Here is a 25,950-nt window from a genome sequence, read left to right on the forward strand (position 1 = left end):
TATATGTATGTAATATGTCATTTTTCTCTGGCTCTTTTACAGACGTTTTCTTTATTTTTAATTTTCAGCAGAACATAGTTTTTCTGGGTGTGGATTTCTTTGAGGTTATCTTCTTGGGACTTGCTGAGCTTCTTTAATTTGTCAGTTTATGTCATTTTTAGCCATTTATTTCTCTAAATATTTTTTCTTTTTCCTCCTCTTTTGAGATTCTGTTGGTAAAATAATTAGGCCTTTCAGTATTGTCCCACAGGTCCCTGAGGCTCTGACTTTATTTTTTTGGTCTTTTTCTTTTTTCTCTTTGCTTTTCAGTTGGTTAAGTTCTAATTATCTATTTTTAACTATTTGCTCTTGTATCTCTATTCTGTCCTTGAGCCCATTTAATGAACACTTTAGGAATTCCCATTGTGGCTCAGTGGTTAACTAATCCAACCAGGAACCATGAGGTTGCGAGTTCGATCCCTGACCTTGCTCAGTGGGTTAAGGATCCGGCGTTGCTGTGAGCTGTGATGTAGGTTGCAGACGCGGCTCGGATCCTGAGTTGCTGTGGCTCTGGTGTAGGTCGGCGGCTACAGCTCTGATTAGACCCCTAGCCTGGGAACCTCCATATGCTTCAGGAGCAGCCCTAGAAAAGACAAAACAACAACAAAAAAAACACACTTTACTTCAGTCACTGTATTTTTCAGTTCTAAAATTTACTTTTGGTTCTTTATAGCTTTTATTTCTTGGTCAAGACTTTCTACTTTTCACTTCATTTCTCGACCTTACGGTTTGCAGCATAGTTACAATAACTGATTGTAAATCTTTATCTGATAACTTCATTTTATACGTCATCTCAAGATTGGTGTTTGTTGATTTTTTTTCCCCTTTTAGTGATAACATTTTCCCGTTTCTTTGTATGCTGAGTAATTTTTTCATGTGTTCTGGATATGTGCATATTAAGAGATTAGGTTTTGGTTACATCCTCAGGGAAATACTGTTCTTTTTCATTTTTGCAGCCACTCGACCTGGTTAGGTCAGTTTGAAAGTTGGACTCCCCTTCGATGGGTGGTGGTTCCAGTATCAGTTATGTTTTCAGAGCCTGTTTTGTAGTGCTGTTTGGACCTGTTCATCATGTGTACCACCCAGTGGCCAGTGTGGGATCTATGCAGTGGTTAACTCCACAGTTTAAGATATGATCTATACATACACAGCCCAGAAGTGTATGTGTGTTAGGCTGTTTAAGATCAGATCTATAAATACACAGCTCAGAAGTGAACCCAGCAATTTATATGCAACTTTATGAGATTCCTTCCTTTCTCCCTCCCTCCCTTCCTTCTTTCCTGCTGCACCTGAGGCATATGGAAGTTCCTGGGCCAGGGATGGAATCTGAGCCACAGCTGCAACCTACAACACAACTGTGTCAATGCCAGATCCTTTAACTGACTGAACCCACACCTCTGCAACAACCCAAGCCTTTGAGATGAGTGAGATTCTTAACCCACTGCACCACAGCAAACTCCGGAGATTGCTTTCTTGAGTTCCCTTTTTCCTGTGATTTTTCTGATACTTTTTATTTTCTTGAGGTCCCCTCTTTCCAGCCCATTAGGCAGAAAAGTGGGCCTTTAGTTTCCCCGTTCTATGTACTTCTTCCAGCTGTATCGGCATCTGGGGCCAAGTTGGTGGAAGACAGAGAAAAATGACACCTGCAGTGGCCATGCTCCTGCCACCCACTGCGTGATTGCCTGGGTATTGGGACTGGAGAGAATGGAAAATAATAGTGAATTTCCCTCCTCTGTGACCTTTCAAAGAGTACCCTTTTCTGATTCTTAGATCAGAAAGAGAAGTCTACCCTTGCCGCTCTGTATGAACTCAGTTGCACTTTTGGCTTTTGTGCTCCTTTTCGAGTCAAGGCTAGTTGGTTACAGAGGGGGGGTTAAAAACAAATAAAAAAGCCAGGTCATATTGAAGGGCAAAACTCCAGGTTAATTAATTAACTCCATTAATGGTTTGATGTTACCTTGGATTCTGGTCTTCTTCCCCCCATTCTTCTGCTGTCATTTACGTTTCAGAAACTTCAGATGGCTGCTCAGTGCCTTCTGTGCAAGGTCTCTTGTTGGATTTAGTGGGAGAGACCAGAAAAAGTATGCTTACACCATCTTGCACAGAATCGGAACCCTCAGATTGTTATTTTAAAGGGGTGAATGTGTGAAACTAAGTCTAACTTTTTCAAGTTTCAGATGAAAAAAAAAATCAGGGGATAAGCTTTCAAACGTATATTCACATTTTTGCCCATTTTACTGGGGACGTATTTGCTATAGCTGAATAACTTTTAGTAGTAAAAGTTAGTCCATGTGAAATTGTTTATAGAAGAACTCTGCATAACTGTTTTGTGGCATATGGAAGTTCCCAGGCTAGGAGTTGAATTAGAGCTACATCTGCCAGCCTATACCATAGCCACAGCAATGAAGCATCCAAGCTGTGTCTGTGACCTACCCCACAGACACTCCAAATCCTTTACCCACTGAGTGAGGCCAGGGATCAAACCCGTGTCCTCGTGGATCCTAGTTGGGTTTATTACCACTGAGCCATGAGGGGAATGACTCTACATAACTTCTATATAAAGTTTGATAGGAAAATTTCTATATTCTAAACATTTAGAAAGGCGATTTTTTTTTTGACATCCATATATAGTACTTCACTCCTGTTCCTCTTCATTTTATAGTGGAGAAAATACTACAGAAATTACAAGGCTCAAAGTTCTTGGTGGAGGTATGTTATGAGTCTTATGCTGGTTTGTATTATAGCTTCATCTTTCAACATAGTTGCTCATAGGACCTGGAGTATAGTTAAGTATTTCATTTTAAAAAGTATGAAGGAATAAGTAAGGGATAATTCTTGAAGTGATTCTTATAGCTCTGTTCTACCTTTCTGACGTGACCATAACCTCTCTGTCAGTCATATGACACTTTGGGGGATGAATATGCTGTTGGGTGTATGGGTTGTAGAATCTCTTTCCTTTAGTGGGTGTAAGGATGACCAGTGTATCATTTAGAATTAGACTTTGTATGTAAAATAAACAAAACACAACAGAACTGCAGCAACTCAAGATCTAGCTTATTTCTTTTTTATGCCTGAAGGAAATTAGAGGTAGACAGTCTAGGGCTCTTGGGTGTGTCCATAGGGTCATCAGGAACATTGCCACTTCACTGCCTTTTAGTACACTTCATGGGAGTTCCCATTGTGGCTTGGTGGGTTAAGAACCCATTGTAATCTCTGTGAAGATGTGGGTTCGATCCCTGGCCTTGCTCAGTGGGTTAAGGATCTGGTGTTGCTGTGAACTGTGGTGTAGGTCACAGATGTGGCTTGGATCTGGCTTTGCTGTGGCTGTCGTGTAGGCCAGCAGCTGCAGCTCTGATTCAAGCCCTAGCCCAGAAATTCTATGTGCTGCAAGTGCAGCCATTAAAAAACAACAATAAAACAACAACAACAAAAAAACACTTCATGGTCCTGCTGACTATAGGCTTATGGACATCATATACTCTCTCCAAGCTGGCCACCGGAAGAAATAAGAGAATCCCAAGAAGACCTGCTTTCCAGTGGAGTCAGCTCTCTTTCAGGAGCCTTCTCCACATCCCCACACAACACTTCTGCTTCCATGTCATTGTTTGGAACTTAGCCACTTGACCACATCCAAGTCCAGGGGAATCTGGGATTGTCGTCTTTTATCTGATGCATTACCGCCCATTGTAGCATTAGGATTTTCTTGCTGGGCAGGAAAAGGAGAGTAAATGTTGCAGTAGGTAGTTAGCAGTCTGCCATAGCCAGAGCTGCCAGAAACATAAAGATCTCACCCCCAGCTTTTCATCTGGTCAACCCCTCCTCTTCTGTTCACCCTTCACATCTCATTTGAACCTCACTGCTCAGTGAGCTCTTCCTTTTTAAGCCTCTAAATTAAGTTAGATCTTAAGTTTTCCAACTTTTTTTTTATCTGTACTTATCACACTGTTATTTTATAGTTATTTGTATAGCTATTTGTATAATATTCTGTTAAACTCTCTAGACTGTAAACTTCCTGAAGTTTTGGACCATGTTCGACATGTCATTGCTCCATTGGTTTAATGACTGTAATCATTGTAAGCATTCACTCAAGAAATATTTGTTGAAAAGTCTTTGGTGAGTTTGATGATTAATTTTGTGTTAACTTGACTGGGCCACTGCTCAAATGTTATGTGGTCTGTCTGGGAGGGTGCCTCTGGATGAGATCCATATAAGAATTGGGAGACAGAGTAAAGCAGACTTCCCTCCCTAGTGTGGATGGGACTTGTCCAATCAGTAGAAGGCCTGGATAGAACAAAAAGGCTGACCCTCCCATGAGTAAGAGGCAACCCCTCTTACAGGCTTGGACATCAAGTTTTATTTTTTTTTCCCTGCCCTTGGACTTGAACTAAATCTTTGGTTCTTCCTGGGTCTTGAACCCACTGACCTTCATAGTAGAACTGTAGTCTCAACACTTGTGGTCTCTCAGGCTTTTGGACTTGGGCTAAAATCACATTATGGGCTCTCTGAGTCTCCAGCCTACTGACTTCAGATCTAGGGACTTGTCGGCTTCCATTATTGCATGATCCAATTCCTCAGTCAGTTTCTTTGTATGTATGATGTACATGCATACCCCCACTGGTTCCGTTTTTGTGGAGAACTCTGGTCAATACAGTGCGCTTCGCAGTCTTCCATAAGGTAACTGTAAGAAGAGACAAAATACTTCTGAAAATCTTAGCTGTGGATCTGAAGTAAGAAAGCCCTCTGGTGGTGTTTCTGGGAATATCATGTTGATAATATGAAGTCAGTGTCCCTTAGGAAACTGAAGCATGGTTCTCTGCAACTGTTCCTAACATATTTTTTGCCAAAGTCCCGTTTGGAAATTTGATGAAGTCTGTGACTCCTCAAAACAATGGTTTAAGGAGATAGAATACATACAGAGTTACAAAAGGAACCAATTATAATGAAATAGAAATATCAAAATATTAAAAAGATAAGTGTGTGATGTTGCAAGATATATTCCTCTTTATTAAAGACTTAAATGGCAAGATATTATATTTAAATATGGGCAATTTAACCTTAAATTTTATTTTTTAAAGAGATCTGTATGAAGGTCATCAACATGACTAGTCTGTATGCCTGTTTGGGGTGGGGGGGTTGTTGTTATTGTTTTTGTTTGTTGTTGTTTCTGAGGGCCACAACCGTGGCAGATAGAAGTTTCGAGGCTAGGAGTCAAATCAGAGCTGCAGGTGCTGGCGTACACCACAGCCACAGCAACGCCAGATCTGAGCCGTGTCTGTGACCTACACCACAGCTCATGGCAATGCCGGATCCTTAACTCACTGAGTGAGGCCACTGATTGAACCTGCATCCTCGTGGATGCTAATCAGATTCGTTTCCACTGAGCCATAATGGGAACTCCCTTTTGATGTTGTTCAACAACTGTATTTTGCATCTAAAACTACCAGAATTTCAAAGTAATTGTAAACAGAAATGACACTTCAAGATATATGCTACAGATGTAATGCCATATACAGGTACTTGTTATTTCTATATATGGCAGAGTCACAGGAACTACTACTAATATTTTTCTTCTTTATTACCTTCTTTTATAACGGATGGAAAAATGAAGTTTCATAGTTAGTGAGAAAAGATGTCCACATTGAAAGACTCCTGAATTATACCCACTGATTCCTGAGAGTTTTTGATTAGATCCATAGACCTTAGGCTCAGAACCTTTGGCAGGGAGCTAAATTGGACCATCACGAAAAGTACTGACAGCGTCTCTAAAAAACTGATTCTTCAATTCAGGATTTTTCTGACAATACTAAGAATGTGAAGAATAAAGGTCAGTATTTGCTTAGCTCTTGCATATTTGTGATTTTGTTTTAAAAGTCATTATTGGTAACACAAGCATTTTTTATGATACTGTATAATTTACAGAGGATACAAAAATATCTGGTCTCATTTTATCCCCTTAACAACCAAATGAGTCACACCTAACATACACATATGCTATGCTTGTTTGATTACTCTAAATCAGTATATGCAAAAGTTGAGGAGTGTTTCCTAAACACTTTAAGTACCTTTTCAAAATCATAGTGTTAATATCGGCTTGTGAATCAGACTTGGGTCTAAATCCAAATAGTATGTCTTTAGACTTATGTTGCCATGAATTCATGTTTGCTGGTAGATTATGTGTGTAAATTTAAAGTATATGGACTTATGCAAACTATGATAGACCAAATGTACCTTCTAAAGTAGGACAACTGCTGCAACACAGAATCTTCTAGCCCCAAATGTCACTAATGCTGATGTTGAGAAACCCTCGCTTAGATGAAGGTACTTTAAAAAAATCACCACCAGCTCTGACCCTTAGGCTGATATGTAGACATGTCTTTTTGTGAAACCAAGTTGACCTTGAATGCCTGGCTCAAAGTCAGTTTGAAAAGCTCTTACTAGTGGATTCATTTAATTAAATAATCTAATGTGTGTATGGAAAGCTCAATTATTGTTTGGGAGATTTCAAATCATGAGCAATCTTTGTATTACTGCATATATTAAAAAAATCTTAGTTTGAATTTGAATTAAGTGGGATAGTTATTCAAAACAGAACCACAGTAGAACTGAACAACATGAAACTGAAACATTATTTTGGATCCATATATTTATTTATCCATTTGTTTATTTAAAATTGATGGAGGAGCTCCCATTGTGGCTCAGAGGTTTAAGGACCCAACCTAATGTCTGTGAGGATGTGGGCTCAATCCCTGACCTCACTCAGTGGGTTAAGGATCTGGTATTGCTACAAGCTATGGCATATGTTGAAGATGCAGCTTGGATCTGGTATTGCTGTGGCTATGGGATGGGCCCACAGCTGCAGCTTTGATTTGACCCCTAGCTTGCGAACTTGCATATGCCACAGGTGTAGCCCTAGAAAATACATACATACATAGAATTGATGGAGTTGCTACTCCATCCTGACATTGGATTTGGTGCTGTCATACAAATATGAATAGCATAGTGTCTGTCCTTCAAAAGCATCTAGACCTGTGGATAAAATAGCTGTTAAACAGAAATAGTGAAATATTGGAAGTTCCACAATAAAAGTATGATATTGTGGGAAAACATTGGAGGACATCTCACTAATCCAGAAAAAAGGAGGACATGCCTTTTTGATGGAGGTTACCACTCAGATATAGGCAAGGGATATTTACAAATGCATGTGTAAAATTTTTTTTTTTTGGCCACAGAACAGGACATGGAAGTTCCTGGGCCAGGAACTGAACTTGTGCCAGAGTAGTGATCTGAGCCATAGGAATGACAACACGGGATCCTTAATCAGCTAGGCCACCAGGGAACTCCAAGTTCATGTGTAATTTAATTGGTAACTCAATGTGTTGAATTGCTGTTGAATTTTCATACTCTGTTGGTTCTGCTTGTACCTCAAAAAGTTCCCAAATCAAACAAAGGTACAATAGACAATTATCTTGTAACCCTGATCATTCTGCTTCACCATCTGAGTAATGACTATATGTACTGTCATAAGCATATTTAGAGGGTTTTTTCTCAGTCACACATATAGTATTTATTTATTTTTTTTAAATAGTGTCAATATGCATGTGATTATTAGAGACTCTCTGGCAACTGGTGTTACCTATTTGGCTTGGATTATTTATATGCATTTCAATTGGAAACCTTCAATTTAGTTTTATCATTTGATACATTGGTAGTTTCAATACTTTACTAAGAATTACCAGTCTAATCAAGTATTAACAGGTACTTTTCTCTACTGGTTTGGTGACTTTGTGAAACTGGCTTTAAAACCTTTGGGAGAATAGCATTGCATCTTGCTGAAAGGAGTTTGAAACTTTAATTAATGATTTTGAGTTATGTTTGGAAAATGTAGTGTTGGTGTTGATAACATTTTCAGTATTATAGGGAATTTATAAAGATCTGACTTTTAAGTAAGAAATAATTAAATCTCTCATCTGATATTTTAAAAAGTACATTTGCTCTTTCTTTAAAAAAATTAAGCAAACATCAGTTAAACTACAGTATAGTTATGCTTGCTTATATCCTATAATACCTAGAGGAAATAAACTTTAGGTGTTATAAAGTTATGATACTTGGCTATAAGTTTTAGTGTTTCTAGGGCCAAGTGTATTCTAGATATAGTTTTAGAATCATTAAGTATACCAATTTAAATTCTTTATATCAGAAATGAGTAAAAATTAATTGCTGTGTAATAAAACCAAATATTTTTTCTTAAAGAAGCTGTTAATATATTATTGGGTTTTTTTTAAAAAAAATTTAAGGCCATACCCATGGCCTATGGAAGTTCCCAGGCTAAGGACCAAATCCAAGCCACAGCTACGGCAATGCCAGATCCTTAACCCACTGCATCAGGCTGGAAATTGAACCCATGCTGCCACAGAAACCATGCCGGATCCTTACGTTGCTGTGCCACAGAGAGGACTCCATATTGTTAGCTTTTAAATAATTAATTTTTCTACTTCTTAAAGGAGAATATCACTAGAGAATTTGGTTGCACAGCTGAATGCATTCAAAATAATCATTTTATATGATTATTTTTCTGATATAAACTTTACCGTGGAAATCTATATCCCATCTGGCTGATGGGTTTTGGAAATGATGAGATTGCATGCCACCAGGAGAATTCTAAAAGTTATTATCTATGTTGTCAATTAGAAAGAAAAAAAATAAAAGACCAATTTTTAGCACTCTGGAAGATTTGGAGAAAAAAATGTGTCCAGGGCAAATTAGTACCACTTTTCATTCTATAGGTATGAAATATGCACAGACATTATGTTAATACCTTTGAACATATGTATTTGTTTGTTTATTTATTTTTGCTTTTAAGGGCCTCACCTGTGGCATATGGAGGTTCCCAGGCTAGGGGTCAAATTGGAGCTACAGCTGCCAGCCTATACCACAGCCATAGCAACACCAGATCCAAGCCATGTCTGCGACCTACATAACAGCTCACGGCAATGCCGGATCCTTAACCCACTGAGTGAGGCTAGGGATTGAACCCGCATCCTCATGGATCCTAGTCGAGTTCATTAAATGCTGAGCCACCAAAGGAACTCTCATGAACTTATTATATTTAAAACTAAAACTCAATTTGGTCTCTTTATTTCAGAATAATAAATCATCAAAATACAAATGAACCTCCTTTTGTATTCTTTCCATATAAATAGTTTCTCCCCCAAATTACTATTGAAATTAATCCTAAAACCTTTTTGATAGGAAAGAATACCTTTTAGGATAGATATGCCATATTATCCATAATGTCACATTTGTCGAATCTGTATGTAGTTCGTTTGCGATCATAAATTGTGAAAACAATTTGGTAAGGAACTCAAAGGCAAATTGGATTTAGAAAGAGGTATTTTAGAATTTGGAGTGTGAAATATGTGGATAATTTGCTAAGCAAACTTATAGTCATCTCAGTTATAATCTTTTCAAGTAAGGTGCAGATTAGCTACTGAATTGACTTTTTAGAGACTGATAAAATTTAGCATCGTGAAATTCACTCTTTTTGGTGTACACTTCTGTTAGTTTTGACAAGTGTGCACTGCTCCATCACCACAATCAAGAAAAGTTCCATCACCTCGAAAAAAGTTCCTTTGTGCTGCCCCTTTGTATTCATCTCTTCTCTCCACTCCCCAGGCCCTAAGAACTACTGATTTTTTCAATCCTTGTAATTTTGCCTTTTCCAAAAAGTCAAATAAATGAAATCATTTCAGTGCGAAGACTTTTGAGGCTGGCCTCTTTCGTTACATACTGCATTTGAGGTTCATCTCTGTTTCTTGTTTCAGTAGTTTATTTCTTTTTACTATTGAGTAAATTTCTTCTTTTTTTTGGCTATACCCATGGCATGCAAAAGTTTCCAGGCCAGGGATTGAACCCTGCACCACAGCAGTGACAATACCAGATCCTTAACCCACTGCATCACTAGGGAACTCCCTTTGAGTAATATTCTTACAAACCAATGTGGCTTAGTTGTTTCAAGTTTTTTGCGATTATTACTTTCTCCTTTCTTTTGCCTTTTTAAACCTTCCTTCTTCACTTTTCTGCTTTGTCTACTCCAAAACACATAACAGTAATCGTATAGTTATAGCAAAGCATTAATTAATGATTTATTAATGATTAATGTGTTCATCCAACACTTTTTTGTCAATTGCCTACAAAGTGGTAGGTATTATTCTGGACATACAAACACCTTTTAGTGTGAATTATGGCTTCAAACATTAAAATCAATGAATTCGGAGTTCCTGTCATGGCTTAGCAGAAATGAATCTGATGAGAATCCATAAGAACGCAGGTTTGATCACTGGCCTCGCTCAGTGGGTTAAGGATCCGGAGTTGCTGTGAACTGTGGTATAGATGGAAGATGTGGCTCAGATCCTACGTTGCTGTGAACTGTGGTATAGATGGAAGATGTGGCTCAGATCCTACGTTGCTGTGGCTGTGGTGTAGGCCCGCAGCTATAGCTCCAATTTGAGCCCTACCTTGAGAACCTCTATATACCACGGGTGCAGCCCTAAAAAAGACACACACACACACAAAAAAAATCGATGAATTCTGTTATCATAATGAATTTACCATACATGTATAGATTGTCTTAGAGATTTTTGTGATATAGATAATGTTTACCTTTTTGCCATCCAGCTGGATTCTTTTTAGTCATTATTTAGGGAAAAAAGAAGGCAGACTAAGGGTCATTGGAAATATTCAAGATGGTTAGTGTGGAATATAGATCCTATTTGTTCTGTTCTTACGGCGATCATTTCTAAGAAACTACTCAGGATGAAGTTTCTTTCTCAGTTATGTTTGCTCTGTGCAGGCCTAGTTTCTAATATAGGTCCCTTGTTTTGCCAGAAATTTTTTCTTTGCTGCTTGAGAGTCTCAGTTTTCTCAAGAAGACATACATAGATTAATTAGTAGAGTCCAAAAGAATAGTTGCCCTGTTTGCTGCCCTCAGCAGTGAAATAGCATACCCTTCTGCTGTCTAGGGATCTAGTCCAAAAGGTTTTTTAAGGAGTAAGGAAAGCAAAAGAAAGTCAGAAGAGGAGAAAACCAGGGCTGAACCTAGGGTGGATGAGAACGCTTTCAGAGAATTAGAGTAATAGGTGGTCGGAAACCTAATATTACATGAAGGACTCAGGAGAAATCATTTGAAAGTTAGAACCTCCATTTATACTTTGGTTACACTGTCCTTTGTTGGACAGACCCTGTGGGAGAATCTGAAGGTAAAAATTCTTTGAAACAGTTATATGTTATCTCAACCTTTAATAAAGAGAAAGTATTAAGCTAGTGCTTCACTGTCAAGTTTCACATGGAACTGACTTGTTTATAAATTTCTACAGAGTATCTCTCTATTAATATGTCTCTGTTAGTATGAAAAAAAATGAAATAGAGAGCCGAGATGTATTATGTTGTTCAAAATTCCCCTTCTCGTTTCTTGTGAATGCTTTTGGGAAAGCTGCTGGTTGGTAGGAATCACATTCATGTATCATTCTTAAAAACTGGCTTAAATAAAATGATGCCACATATATTTAAAATTTTTTCAGGGATTTTAAGATTTCAGTTTACTTATTCATTGATTTCTTAAAAGATTTGTAAATGGTAGTGATAGAATATGAACCCAACCATAGGACTTTAACTCTTTAACTCCTCCCAGTTGCCTGGATTTCTAAGCCTCAGTGTTTTTCTGCTTTTTTTTTTTTTTTTTTTTTTTTTAGAGTTGAATTGGCATTTTAGGGTGTCTTTGAAAATTTTGCTAACAGTGTATGGGAATCCAGAATATCAAGAATATCAAGAGGTATCCAACTGGCATTGTCATTCATGTGCCATAAGATATGGAGGACCTGTTAAACTGATAAATTAGTTTCAGACCAGACTAATTCACGTGAAAAGACTGGCTAATGACATCAGCAAATGAGTTAGTACCATTATTAAGTGAAAGAACGAGCATATGTTCATACTTCCAAGAACAAGCCTTATTCTCAAAATATCAATATTTTGATTATTATTTATGCAGGCAGATTTTCAAGGACATAACATTTAGAAGTTTGTCACTTCATACCTATTCATATGTTTCTGAGACTTTAACTACAGCCTAGCTTTTTTCATATTTTTAAAATTTAAAAAATGTACTTGATTAAAGTATAGTTGATTTACAGTGTTGGGTTAATTTCTACTGTATAGCAAAAATTATTCAGTTATTCCTATATATTGCATTCTTTTTCATGCTCTTTTCCATTAGGGTTTATCACAGATTATTGAATATAGTTCTCTGTGCTATATGGTATGATCTTGCTGTTTATCTATCATATGTATAATAGCTTACATCTCCTAATCTCAACCTCCCAGTCCATCCCTTTCCCAAACCCTTCCCTCTTGGCAACCACAATTCTGTTTTCTATGTCTGTGAGTCTGTTTCTGTATTGTAGATAAATTGATTTGTATTGTATTTTATTCCATATATAAGTGATACCATATGGTGTTCGTCTTTCTCTTTCTGACTTGCTTCAGTTAGTATGATGATCTCTAGGTCCATCTATATTGCTGTAAGGGACATTCCATTCTTTTTTATTCCATTGTGTGTGTGTGTGTGTGTGTGTGTGTGTGTGTGTGTGTGTGTGTATGATGTCTTCTTTATCCATTCATTTTTTTCCCCATTTTTAATTTTTCATTTCAAGTTAGAGAAAAGTCTATTGAGTTTTTTCAAATATCTGTACATAATTCTGTTTAATCTCTAGGTGTTATTTCATGACATTTTATTTTATATCTTTTTATAAAAAGTTGTATGTGAAGTATGCTTTCTAGTTTGTAGATTACTTTTTCACAAAAATATCCCTTTCTCGTTACTTTAAGTTATCAGTGAAATTTTACCAGGATTAATATGCTACTCAGTTTCTCAAGCAGAAATTTCAGTGTGTTTTAATGAAAGTCTCTAAAACAGTTAAAGCTTTCTCTTTTGTTTACATAGCAAATTACTAAGTTCTGAGTTCTATTGGTTACCGTTCTGTTCCAAGCATAAGGGATAGGGCAGTGAAAAAAAACCAGAAAAATTCCCTGGCCTCATGGAGTTTGCGTTCTGGTGGGGGAGCACAAACCACAAATAAAAAAAAAAAAAAGATGGCATACAGCAGTGTCTCCTGGTACAGGCTAGAACCCCAAGCAGAGGACAGAAAGCCTGCACTGGTCTGCTCTTCTCCAGGCCTACAGGAGGGGTAATGGCACCAGGCACAGCTGGACACACTGGATTATCCACTGAGAAAGGGACCATCCAGCTGCTGCCCACGAGTCTTAGATCTCCAGGGGAGCACATCACAGTGGGGGCTTTGGCAGTGATGGGAATGGCTGCTAGTGGAAATGGGCACCAGCTGTACTGATAGCGCAGGGCGCCAACCTGCCCATCATCATGTTGGTACCAGATCCAAAGCAGTCAGTGTAGTCAAAGATGCCTTTTAGCAGTCAGTGTAGTCAAAGTCTTCCAGATTAATGGCTACTGGAGTTTCATTCCTATTACTTCCCCTTCCCCACATAGTACATCCCAGTATGGGAGTTCCCATCTTGGCTCAGTGGAAACAAATCTGACTAGCATCAGTGAGGATGCAGGTTCCATGCCTGGTGTCGCTCAGTGGGTTAAGGATCCGGCATTGCTGTAAGCTGTGGTGTAGGTCACAGACGGGGCTTGGATCTGGTGTTGTTGTGTCTGTGGTATAGGCCAGTGGCTATAGCTCTGATTTAACCCCTAGCCTGGGAACCTCCATAAAGGAGGTTCCACCCTAAAAAGACTATATATATATATATCAGTTCTTTTTTTTTTTTTTTTGCTTGTTTTGAGTCTCATAGTTTGTAATATATATGAGACTATATATATATATCAGTTCTTTTTTTTTTGCTTGTTTTGAGTCTCATAGTTTGTAATATAAATTGTTTCATATAATCAGTATTCCTGTAAACAGGTAATGTAGGTATAATAATAAGGCTCTTGGAGTTCCCTGGTGGCTCAGTGGGTTAAGGATCCAGTATTGTCACTACTGTGGCTTGGGTCACTGCTGTGTTGCGCTTTGATTCCTGGCCCTGGAACTTCCACATGCTGTGGGTGCAATCAACACATAATAACAGGAGTTCCTATCATGGCTCAGCAGTAACAAACCTGACTAGTATCTGTGAGGACTTGAGTTCAATCCCTGGTCTTGCTCAGTGGGTTAAGGATCCGGCATTAAGCTGTGGTGTAGGTCATAGATGTGGCTTAGATCCCACATTGCTATGGCCATGGTGTAGGCCGGCAGCTATAGCTCTGATTCGACCCCTGGCCCAGGAACTTCCATATGCCACTGGTGCAGCCCTAAAAAGATAAAATAATAATAATAATAAGGCTCTCATGGGCTTAATGGGCGTGTCTGGAAAGGCTTTAAGGAGGGAGCATTAGAGGTAAGAAGTGAAAGGAGAGAAGCAGGGAAGAAAGGCATCCTTGGCCATGGCATTGTGGAAGAATAAAGGGGTGTAGTGTGCCAGGCAGTGGAGAAGTTTTGTGTAACCAGGAGTATATAAGAGTAGCAGGAGATAGGCTTGGCAGAGAAGTGTTGGAAAAGGAAACCTCAGAATCATAGAATAAGGCATTTTCTGACTTATTTTATACCTAGAAACACAGGAGGTCATAGGTGACCTACTCACATTCGTAATTTTAAACTCTCTTATACTAACTGATTAATTTTCTATGTAAGGATACTAATGATGATAATTCTATTTTCTTTCATTTTCATGTCTTCAGATAATTTCCTCCTAGATAGATAAATCTGAGTTTATCCTAACAATATCTGAGTGACACAGATCTGAAATTATTGTAGCATCCCAACATTTAAAGATGAGGAAATGGAGGCATTCCCACCGTGGAGCAGTGGGCTAAGGATCCAGCTGTGGGGGCTTGTGTCTTTGTGGCAGAGCAGGTTCCATCCCCGGCCCAGTGCAGTGGGTTAAAGATCTGGCATTGCTGCAGTTGTGGTGCAGGTTACAGCTGCAGCTCAGATTCAGTCCCCCCCGCCCCCACCAGCCCAGGAACTGCAAGTGTGGCCAAAAAATAGAATAGAGTAGAGTAGAGTAGAGTAGAATAGAATAGAATAGAAAAGATAATGAGGAAACTGAGGTCTGGAGAGGTTACAAGATTTACTCAATCATATACCATGATGTCAGATCTTCTGATCTTTAGTTACATGAACTTGTTGGATTTTACCAGTGTGTACATATGCATTTTTTTCTTTTCTCCCCCTTGAATTATTGCATTTTCCTTTTCTCTGCAGGACTTGGCTTTCACCCTGGAAGAGAGGCAGCAGTTGAACATTCATGGATTGTTACCACCTTGCTTCATCAGTCAGGACATCCAGGTCCTTAGAGTAATTAAAAATTTTGAGCGTCTGAACTCTGATTTTGACAGGTAACACATCCCTGAAGGTGTTTTTTATATATTTCTCTTAAGCAGTTATCTAGTTGACATTTTTTTTTATTAGATGACAAAGCTTAAACATTAAGTGCCTTTAAAAAGAGTAATCAACTTTGAAGAGGATTTGCCTATAAATATAAGGATTTTTTTTTTAAGTTACCCTCTATAGGAACATCTGAATAAAATAAAATTTTCTAAACTCTGGCCTCAGAGAGACTCCTTTTCTCTTGTGATATAGTTGTTGCTGTAAAGGTGAACTACCAGGAGTACCAGGAAACACCGTCCTAAACTAGGTTAAAGAGGCTTTGAGTCAGACGTTCAGTGACTTGTAGGTGAAAGTGTGCTTTTTCAGCTTTCAAGCATGGTTCCAATACTGTGGTGAATTTAGGGCACTTACTTTGTTTAGAATCCAGTTTCCCCGTTTGTGCAGAGATAAAGGTAGCATTGTTTCCTATCTTTGGAATTAGCTAGCCCCAAGTTGAAATTCTGGCTGCGTCTCACTAGCAGTGGGATCTTCAGCAAAACGCTGCAAGCACTGGCATGACCACTGTCTGTGCCTTGCGCTCTGCTTTTCACTCTGCCTTTTTGTGTTATGGAATTAAACCTCCCTAAGCCTCAGTTTTTTCACTTGTAGCTTGAAGAGACTAATAGTTATTTGAAAATACTGTTACCAGGGTTAGAAGAGATAACTAACCCAGTACCTAGCAAGTCTGTATATTAGGGTTTGCCAGAGAAATCGAGCCAACAAGGTGTGTGTGTATGTGTGTACATAACACTTAATGACAGGGAGAGGGTGGCGAGAGGAGAGCAGGAAGGGGAGAGAGGGAGTTTATTTTTTGATTGATTTTAAAGAATTGGCTCACATGATTATGGAGGCTTGGTAAGTCCTAGATCTGCAGGTGGACTGACAAGCTGGGGACCCAGGGAAGAGCTGCAGTTCGAGTCCTGAGGCTGTATGCTGGCAGAATTCTATTTTTGCTGAGTGGTTGGTGGGAAGGCCGGTCTTTGATCTTTGAAGGTTTTCAGTTGATTAGATAAGGCTCACCCACATTGTGGATGGTAATCTTCTTTGTTCAAAGTATATCAATTTAAAGGTTAACCTCATCCAAAAACCACCTTCACAGAAACATCCAAAAGAGTGGACCAGATATCTGGGTGCTGTGTCCCAGCCAAGTTGTCACACAACATTAAACACTCCTTTCCATCTTGACCCCCCAGGCACATCTCCATAAATCAAACTTAATCTCTGAATAACGACAGTAAAAAGGTTCTACTTCTGCTTAACATGATAGAACTATCCCAGGTACAACTGAAAACACACTAACCCTTTCCCCAGGAGGGAATGTAAAGCCCTTGAATGGCATTCACCTTTCTCTTTGATATTCTTCACTTTAATGCTATGATGTAAAATTAACCAACAGTTAACCCTTAAACAACATGGGTTTGAACTGTGTGTGTTGACTTTTAAGTGGATTTTTTTTTGCAATAAATACATTCCACAGTACTACTGAATCCACAGTTGGTTGAATCCTTGAGTGCAGAACTGCAGAAATAGAGGGCCAGCTGTAAGGTTATATGAGGATTTTTTTTTTTTTTGATCTTTTCAGAACTGTACCTTCAGCATATGAAAGTTCCTGGGCTAGAGGTTGAATCGGAGCTGCAGCTGCTGGCCTATGCCACAGCCATAGCAATGCCAGATCTGAGCTGCATCCTCGACCTAAACTGCAGCTTGTGGAAATGCCAGATATTTAACCCACTGAGCAAAGCCTGGGATTGAACCTAGATCCTCATGGACACTAGTCAGGTTCTTAACCTGCTGAGCCATAATGGGAACTCTCTATAATGCAGATTTAAAAAAAATTATTCTCACTATTACTTTTTTAATTATTAAAATTAATTATTTAATTAATTAATTTGGGGTAGTGGCACGGCATGTGGAAGTTCCTAGGCTAGGGATTGAGTCCGTGCTGCACTTGTGGCAACGCTGGATCCTTAACCTGCTATACTACACAGGAACTTCCATATGCGTATATTTAACTGCATGGTGGTTGGCATGCCTAACCCCCACGTTGTTCAGGGGTCAGTTACATTTAAACACTGTGATATAAAGTCAGTATGTCTTATGTTACATGGTAAAGGGATAAGAGAGGGAAAAATTATATTTGTTTATATATATATATATATTTGCATTTATATTACAAATGTGTTTATATATACACAAGCGTATTAGTAAGAAAATAAGGAAGAAATACTCATGATAATTATAGTCCTCACCCATTTCATATTTCCTTTGCCTTCGGCAAGGACCTCAGCCAGTCATGCTTCTTTACCTGGTAGAGTGATCCAAATATTTAATTCTGAAGGTCCCTTCCTAGTCCTGTCTGAATTGTTGTAGTTTCCCATTGACTTTAATCACAGAGTCCCCCTAAGGGATCTCCTTTGTTCCAGGCATTGTCTTCCTTAACTCCGTTCTGGAGTAGAAATCCATTTTCCCCATGGGGTCAGGATTGTTCACCCAGGCCAGCACAGTCACTGCCTTCCTTGTCTGTTAATTCAGAGGCACATGGTGTCCAAAGTGATAAGGGGTAGTACCAACTTCCAGTTCAATGGAACCAGTGTCTCCTGATGGAAACATTCCTCCCTTTGCAATGAACATTTCTAGGATAGCAGAGCATAAGGTCACAGGGACAGGAAGCAGGAATTTTGTTAGTGCTAATTTTATCCACCCCCCTTTGATTCTTGGACCTCTGAATCCTAAGAGGGAGATAGAACCACATATTAGACACTGATTTGAGCATATGTAATGTCCAGGAGAACCTTGCCCCAGCTTTGCAAAATATTGCCACCTAGCTGGTGCCATAACCGAGTCTTCAGAAGACCATGTACCATTATGTTAGGCCAGCTGCTTCAGGCTTGGGGGGAATGTGGTAAGACCAGGAATTCCATGAGCATGGGCTCTTTGCCTCACTTCATCTGCTCTGAAGTGAGTTCCTTCCCCAGAAGCACTGCTGGGTTGGCTACTAGTGGATAAGGCATTTTGTAAGTCCATGGAGGTAGTTTTGGCAGAAGCATTGTGTTCAGGGAAGGCAAATCTTCATACAGAGTGTCTTTTCCAGTAAGAACAAATGCTGTTTCTTTCACAACAGAGCAGTCTGGCGTAATCAACCTGCTTGCTGACCACTCTGGGGAATGGTAGCATATCAGGGGCTCAGTATTGGTCTTGCTGTCCGCAGCTGGGACTCTCAGCCATGTAGCAATGCCTATGGCCAGGTCAGCCTTGGTGAGTGAGTGAACTCCATGCTGCCAAGTCCACAGGTGACCTCCATGCCTGCCATGGCCACTTCCTGTATGAGCCCACAGATGATGGCAGGGAAGCTGGGGAAAGAGCTGACGCGGTTTGTTCAACATATATATTGATTTTTTTCTTAAAACCTTTCTTTCCACCATCCCTTTCACTTGTTTCTTAGGTCCTTCTTTCAGCCTCTTCCATTTTTACTTTATATCCTTTTGTTGGGCCATTTTATCAGCTGCCTCCTCAGAGCTTGTGACTTTCATATTTTGATCACAGACTGTCCCTTGGATATTTACCGAGCATCAACTCAGTGTTAGAGGCTCTTTTAGATATTGGGATTGCAGACTATGATCTCTGTCCCCACAGAACTTATGTAAATTATTTTTTAAACTTACTTAAATTTTTTTTATTAAAGTATAGTTAATTTACAATGTTGTGTCAATTTCTGCTGTGCAGTGAAGTGACCCAGTCATATACATTCCCTTTCTTATCTTCCATCATGGTCTATCCCAAGAGATTGAATAGAGTTCCCTGTGCTGTACAGTAGGACCTCATTGCTTATACATTCTAAATGTAATAGTTTGCATCTACCAACCCCAAATTCCTAGTCCTAAACTTATTTCTTAAAGTAGTAAATAGGAAAATAATAAGTAAGTTATTTAATATGTTAGAAAGTGAGAAGTGCTAATTTAATAAAGAAAAGGTAGAGTAGGGTAAGAGGGACTGAAAACGCTGGAGTGTCAGTAGGGTCACTGGCTCTTTTTTGTTTTTGTTTTTTTTTTTGCTTTTTAGGGCCATCCCCGCGGCATATGGTGGTTTCCAGGCTAGGGATCGAATCAGAGCTGTAGCCGCCGGCCTACACCACTGCCATAGCAACGCAGGTTCCACACAGCTCACAGCAACACCAGATCCTTAATCCACTGAGTGAGGCCAGGGATCAAACCTGCGTCCTCATGAATACTAGTCGAGTTTGTTAACCACTGGGCCATGATGGAAACTCCACTTGGTTTTATTTAATGCCATGGTCAGGCTGGACTTCATTCAGAAGGCGGATTGTGAATGAGTAATGCAAGGTAGTGAGGTGGTTATGCATGAGGAAATCTGAGGAAGTGGTTTGTTCAGGACCAGCCAGGAGATGTGTGTCTGGAAGAGAATGAGCTGGGGGAAGAGCAGTGGGTAGGTCACGGGAGGAAGTTAGTGAGGTCATGGAGGATAGATTGTGAAGGTCCCTGAAAGATTTTTGTTGTTGCTCCTAATGAAAGAGGGAGCTGTTCAGGGTTTTGAACGAAAGGTCAACATTATCTGAGCTGTATTTCCAGAAGGTTTGCTGCTGTGTTGAGAACAGAACGTAAACTGGAAGAGGGTTTCATAAGAGATGCTTACAGGGAAGAGATGATGATGATTTAGATCCAGGATGGCAGCAGTGAAGGTGTTTAGATTTGGATATATCTTGAAGCAATGCCAACATGATCTCCTGATGTACTGAAGATGTGTGTTAGCTTCCAGTGAAAACGAAAAAAAAAAAAAACAAAAAAAACCAGCAAAGAAGCAGAGCAGAAATGATCAGAAAAATAGGAAAACCAAGAGAATGTGATGGCCTGGAAGGCAGGTAAATTGAATCTATGGAGCTCCAGTAAACTAAGATAAGGTCTGAAAATTGATCATTGATTTGGCGATGATGACTTCCAAAGGCTAAATCAATGGTAGCATGCCTAAAAGTCATCATCTTCTTCCTAATTGTTAAATCTTGGATTGGAATAAGTCATCTATTTGCCATGCATTAGAATCCTTGTATCTCTGACTCCACATTTTGTGCATTTTCACTTGTTCAAGGGAATGAGATTCAACCCAAAAAGGCTGGTAAGACTATTATGGATAGTTTTTCAAGAATCTTTTAAGTTGTACCAAACGGTTTGAGTTTTACTCTGTAGACCATTGAAGGTTACAAGTAACATGATAAGGTTGATATTTAGGAAGGTAGTTCTGGGGCAGGAATGCCTCTAGAAAGAAAAAGGCCATTTGATGTAAATAATAAGGAAAGTCCCTTGAGCTTGCTCACCTTAGTGATTTTTAGGGTCAGTGCTACATTACTCATTTTCTGCTTGTCATTTTCCATGTCTATTCAGTATTGCAAGTGAAAGGACGAAGTCTATTTACTTAGTTTTTAAATTGAACTATTTCTACAGTGGTATCTCCATTTGTCTTTCACTTTAAAATAGGGCCAACAGAGTTCCCGTTGTGGCTCAGCAGGTTAGGAGCCTGACGTTGTATCTGTGAAGATGAGGACACAGTTCAATCCCTGGCCTCACTCAGTGGGTTAAGAATCCAGCGTTACCACAAGCTGCGGCCCACGTCGCAGATGTGGCTCCAATTTGACCTCTAGCCTGGGAACTTCCATATGTCGCAGGTGCGACAATAAAAAAGAAAATAAAATAGGGCTAAGGTCCTTTCAAATATTATATAAAAGTGTGCTATTTCATCACTGATTTTATGTTTGAATGACCCTAGCTCAGGTTTATGAATCTTCATCCTCTGAAATGTTAGGAATATTTCTAAAGTCTTTTTTGATCAGAAGTTTTCTCTGTGACCTCAAAATTACTGTATACTTGAAAAATGTTTAGCTAGCTTTCTAAACAGCTATTTTATGAAGTTGTTGGAATTTAGATCTAATTATGTCCAATTTCCACAGGTATCTTCTCTTAATGGACCTTCAAGATAGAAATGAAAAGCTCTTTTATAAAGTGCTAATGTCTGACATTGAGAAATTCATGCCTATCGTTTATACTCCCACTGTGGGTCTGGCTTGCCAGCAATACAGTTTAGCATTTCGGAAGCCAAGGTATGTAAACTTTTATTTTAACTATAACTTATGTCCTTTTTTTTTTTGGTAAAGTTTTTGCAAATTCAAAAAAATTATTGAATGGAATTGAAGTTTAGAAGAATATAAAGCAAACTTCATTTGAAAGAACATGTAATCTAAATAATATATAGCATTTTAAAATGTAGCATTTTCTTTAGAGATTTAAGATCATGGGAATGTGTTTTTTTTTTTTTATAAACCAATTTATGTTTCTTCTTACAGTCAATAAGTAAACTTTTTTTTTGGTAAAGAAGGTAATTGGTCATAATTAAGCTTTCTTTGAGATGGTAATTACCACTCTTTTGTGTACATTTTACAAGTTAAAATGAAGAATTCAGATTTTCCTGAAAATAAGGAATATATTATTTCCTAAATTCAGAGTTGGCATTAAACTGGCTTTTTTGTTGAATTCCTTCAAATGAAATTGTAATCACCTTTAAAGATGTATAAAATATAAAATACAGTTTTTCTAAAACTTTAGCTTTTAACTACTTTTGCTGCAAGAAATAATTGAAATAAATAAGCATTAATGCTTTAACAGCAGTTGTGACAAGAGCTTGAGCTGAATATATTTGCGTCACTTATAGTTGTGAATTTAAAGATGAAAGAAATGTTTATATCACAAATATAAATGCCTATTGAAAGTACTGTCATTGAAAGGAGTATTTTAGAAGTAACTGCTGAAAGTTAGATTAAATATGTAGATTTCACAAAATATATTGATGTAGAGATAATATTTAGCACATTTGTGCCACATTGCATTTTGTATAAAGAACAGAATTAGACACATGACCTGTGTAGAAAGAGAAGAATTAGATAAATATCTGTAGATGGTCTGATAAATTACACTAGTAGCACATATCTATGTTGTGTTAACAGTGTTAGCAGTGAATACTTTTTTTTAAAATAGAAAAACAAGAGTTAGAAGTTAGCTGATAATTGTATTATGCTGAATCATTCTTTTGGGGGGTATATAAGTATATTCTTTTTAAAATCATACAAATGATACATATTCATTATTGGAAAAATGAGGAAAAGCAAATATATAGAAGGAAGAAATATTTTTAAAATGCCAAGTGTCATCATACCCCAAACTCTGATACATTCAAATACATGCTCTTTTCCTTATTGAAGGGATCATCCTATGTAAACTATTCCTTACCATGCTATTTCTCTGAGTGACTTTGTAAACAACTTTCTGTGTCTATAAAATATATTCCTATGTAAAGAATCTTAATAAAAGCATTAGTATGTAAAATGTGTCTGTTTTAAAATGTAGTTTAAGCATATTTATTGAAATTCAAATTCTAAGAGATACCGAGAAGTGCTAACCACTATAAGAAATGTAGAAGAACTTAGCTCACAGTATTTGGGTTGAAGTAGACATACAAGTCTCAATAGCGTCAATTATTTTTTGAGCACTTATCATGTACTAAATGGTTGTCTAAGGGCTTGGAATACATCTGTGTATATGTAAATCTAAAAGCAGAAGAGACAGGAAAATAAAAAAATAACTGTCTAGAATGTTGGGAGGCAGTAAGTGTTAGAAAGAAAGAGTTGAGCGGAAAAGGGGGAGAGGAAGTGTCAGTTGCTCTTGGGGAGGGGCAGTGGCAATTTCACATAGAGTAGACATTGTAGGTTTCATTGGAAGATGCTGTTGGGGAGGGAGAGGTGAGGTGGAGCTGTGTAGATACAAAGGGAAACATGTACCAGGCAGGAGGGACAGTCAGTGCCAAGGCCTTAAGTGAACACACCCGGAGACCAGGAGTAAGTAGCAGGAGAAGGGTGGAGTGAGAGTGGGGAGAGTAGTAGATGAGGGCACAGGTGTAAGAGAAACAAAGGTCCAGGACCTATGGCTTCTTGTAGGTTATTTTAAAGAGCCTTGGCTTCTATTATTTTTTAAAATGGGTAGGAGAACCAGAGAACCAGGTAGCCTGCGTAGCAAGCTATTGCAGTCAAACCAGGGAGATACAAGTGGCTCAGATTAGGAGGGTAGCAATGGAATTAGGGGTGAGAGTCCAGTTTCTGGATAAAAATAAAGAATGTCCCCAGGAGTTCTTGTTGGATGGAGGCTTTCTGGAGCAGTGGTTAGAAGTATGGGCTCGAGGAGTTCCCTGGTGACTCAGGAGGTTAAGGATCTGACATTGTCATTGCTATGGCTCTGATTACAGCTGTGGGGTGGGTTTGATCCCTGGCATAGGAACTTCCACATTGCTGAGGCTGCACCTCCCTCCAAAAAAAGTATGGCCTCTGGAGTAGATTGACTATTTTCACTTACTGGTTTTGCCACTCATTTTAGCCTCGAATAAAGTGCTTCCGTTTCCTCCTCTGAGATGTGGGGATAATACTACAGCCCAACAGCCTTTACCTACATTTTTTAAATTCCAAACTTTGAAAACCAAAGCATTAAAAAAAAAAAAAATCTCGTTTGAGACCAAACCTGAACCTGATTGGTGGCAAAACTTGAACTGTCTTTATATAAGAATTATTTATGGTATTTATGTGACTTAATGTCCTCTGTCTTTCTTTAGAAGTATTAGTGTATTTGATTCTGGGTGGATTTGTCAGAAGTAAATTATCTGATGGGTAGTTAGGCTGGTAGGAGTGGAGAGAGGCAGAAGTGAGGCAGGAGATGGCAGAGCATTTGCAGCAAAATGCTCACAAATGTTGATTCTAGATGAGGTATTCGTGGTGTTATTCTATCAACTTTTCTGCAATATTTGAAGTTTAAGTAAAGGAATAACTTGCTAACAGGGAAAGTAAAGTTTCAACAACCATTTTGAAAGGATATCTTTATGACAGTTTTCTGTCATTTTGATTGTTAATGTGTATGTTTTGTTAAAGTTTCGTTGATTTTTGAGTTCCTTTTTATTGAAATATGTTCGACATATAATGTATTAGTTTCAGGTAAACAACACAATGATTTGACATTTAAATGCTTTACCAGATGATCACCACAGCAAGTCTAGTAACCATCTGTCCCCACACAAATGTATTACAGTGTTATTCACCATATTCCCAATGCTGTAGATCGCAGCCCTGTGATTTATTTCTTTTATAACTGGGAGTTTATACCTCTTAATCCCCTTTACCTATTTTGCCCAACTTCCCACCCTTCTCACCTATGATAACCCCTTGTTTGTTCTCTATATCTGAGTCAGTTTCATTTTGTTTGTTTTGTTTTTTAGATTCCACATGTAAATGAGATCATATGGTATTTGTCTTTCTCTCTCTGACTTAATTCACTTAGCATGATACTCTAGATCCATCTGTGTTCCAAATGGCAAGATTTAATCCTTTTTTATGAATAATACTCCATCCTGTACATGTATAATCATTTAAATTACATATATACATATATAATCATATATATTATATATATACACACATGTATACCTTATCTTCTTTGTCCATTAATCTATCAGTGGGCACTTGGGTTGCTTCTCTATCTTGGCTGTTGTAAATAATGTTGTACTGAACAGAGGAGTGCATATATCATTTCGAATTAGTGTTTTTGTCTTCTTCAGGTATGTACCCAGAAGTGAAATTGCTGAATCATGTGGTAGTTCTATTTTTAATTTTTTGAGGACCCTCCATGCTATTTTCCATAGTGACTGTACCAATTTACAATCTTACTACCAGTGCAGGAGGGTTCCATTTTTCCACATTCTTCCCAACACTTGTTAATTTGTTGTATTTTTGATGATAGCCATTCTGAAAGATGTGAGGTGGTATCTCACTTTGGTTTTGATTTGCATTTCCCTGATAATGAATGATGTTGGGTATCTTTTCATGTGCCTGTGCCATTTGTATGTGTTTTCTGGGAAAAAAAGCCTCTTCAGGTCCTCTGAATCCATTTTTAAAATTTGCTTGTTTTTTGATATTGAGTTGCATGAGTTCTTTTTTTTTTTTTTTTTTTTTTTTGTCTTTTTGCAGTTTCCTGGGCTGCTCCCGCAGCATTTATGGAGGTTCCCAGGCTAGGGGTCTAATCGGAGCCGTAACCACCAGCCTACTCCAGAGCCACAGCAACACAGGATCCAAGCCGCATCTGCAACCTACACCACAGCTCATGGCAACATCGGATCCTTAACCCACTGAGCAAGGCCAGGGACCGAACCTGCAACCTCATGGTTTCTAGTTAGATTCGTTAACCACTGCGCCACGACGGGAACTCCTGCATGAGTTCTTAATATATGTTAGATATTAATCTCTTACTGGATGTAGCATTTGTGTATATCTTGGGTGATTTTTACTGTCTGTCTTCTAGATTACTGATCCATTCTTCCATATCTTCTAATCTAC

At 38.4% G+C, this 25,950-nt stretch overlaps 1 protein-coding gene across 1 annotated transcript in view; it reads left to right on the forward strand.

Moving 5' to 3' along the window:
• Positions 1–25,950, forward strand: part of ME1 (malic enzyme 1) — a 190,018-nt gene that overhangs the window by 11,935 nt on the left and 152,133 nt on the right. The window contains exons 2-3 of the mRNA XM_001924333.5: positions 15,357–15,490; positions 21,478–21,627. Coding sequence (XP_001924368.2) covers positions 15,357–15,490; positions 21,478–21,627 — 284 coding nt within the window. The remainder of the gene's footprint in view (positions 1–15,356; positions 15,491–21,477; positions 21,628–25,950) is intronic.

The sequence above is a fragment of the Sus scrofa genome, chromosome 1 (assembly GCF_000003025.6).
Source record: "Sus scrofa isolate TJ Tabasco breed Duroc chromosome 1, Sscrofa11.1, whole genome shotgun sequence".
Classification (NCBI taxonomy): Eukaryota; Metazoa; Chordata; class Mammalia; order Artiodactyla; family Suidae; genus Sus; species Sus scrofa.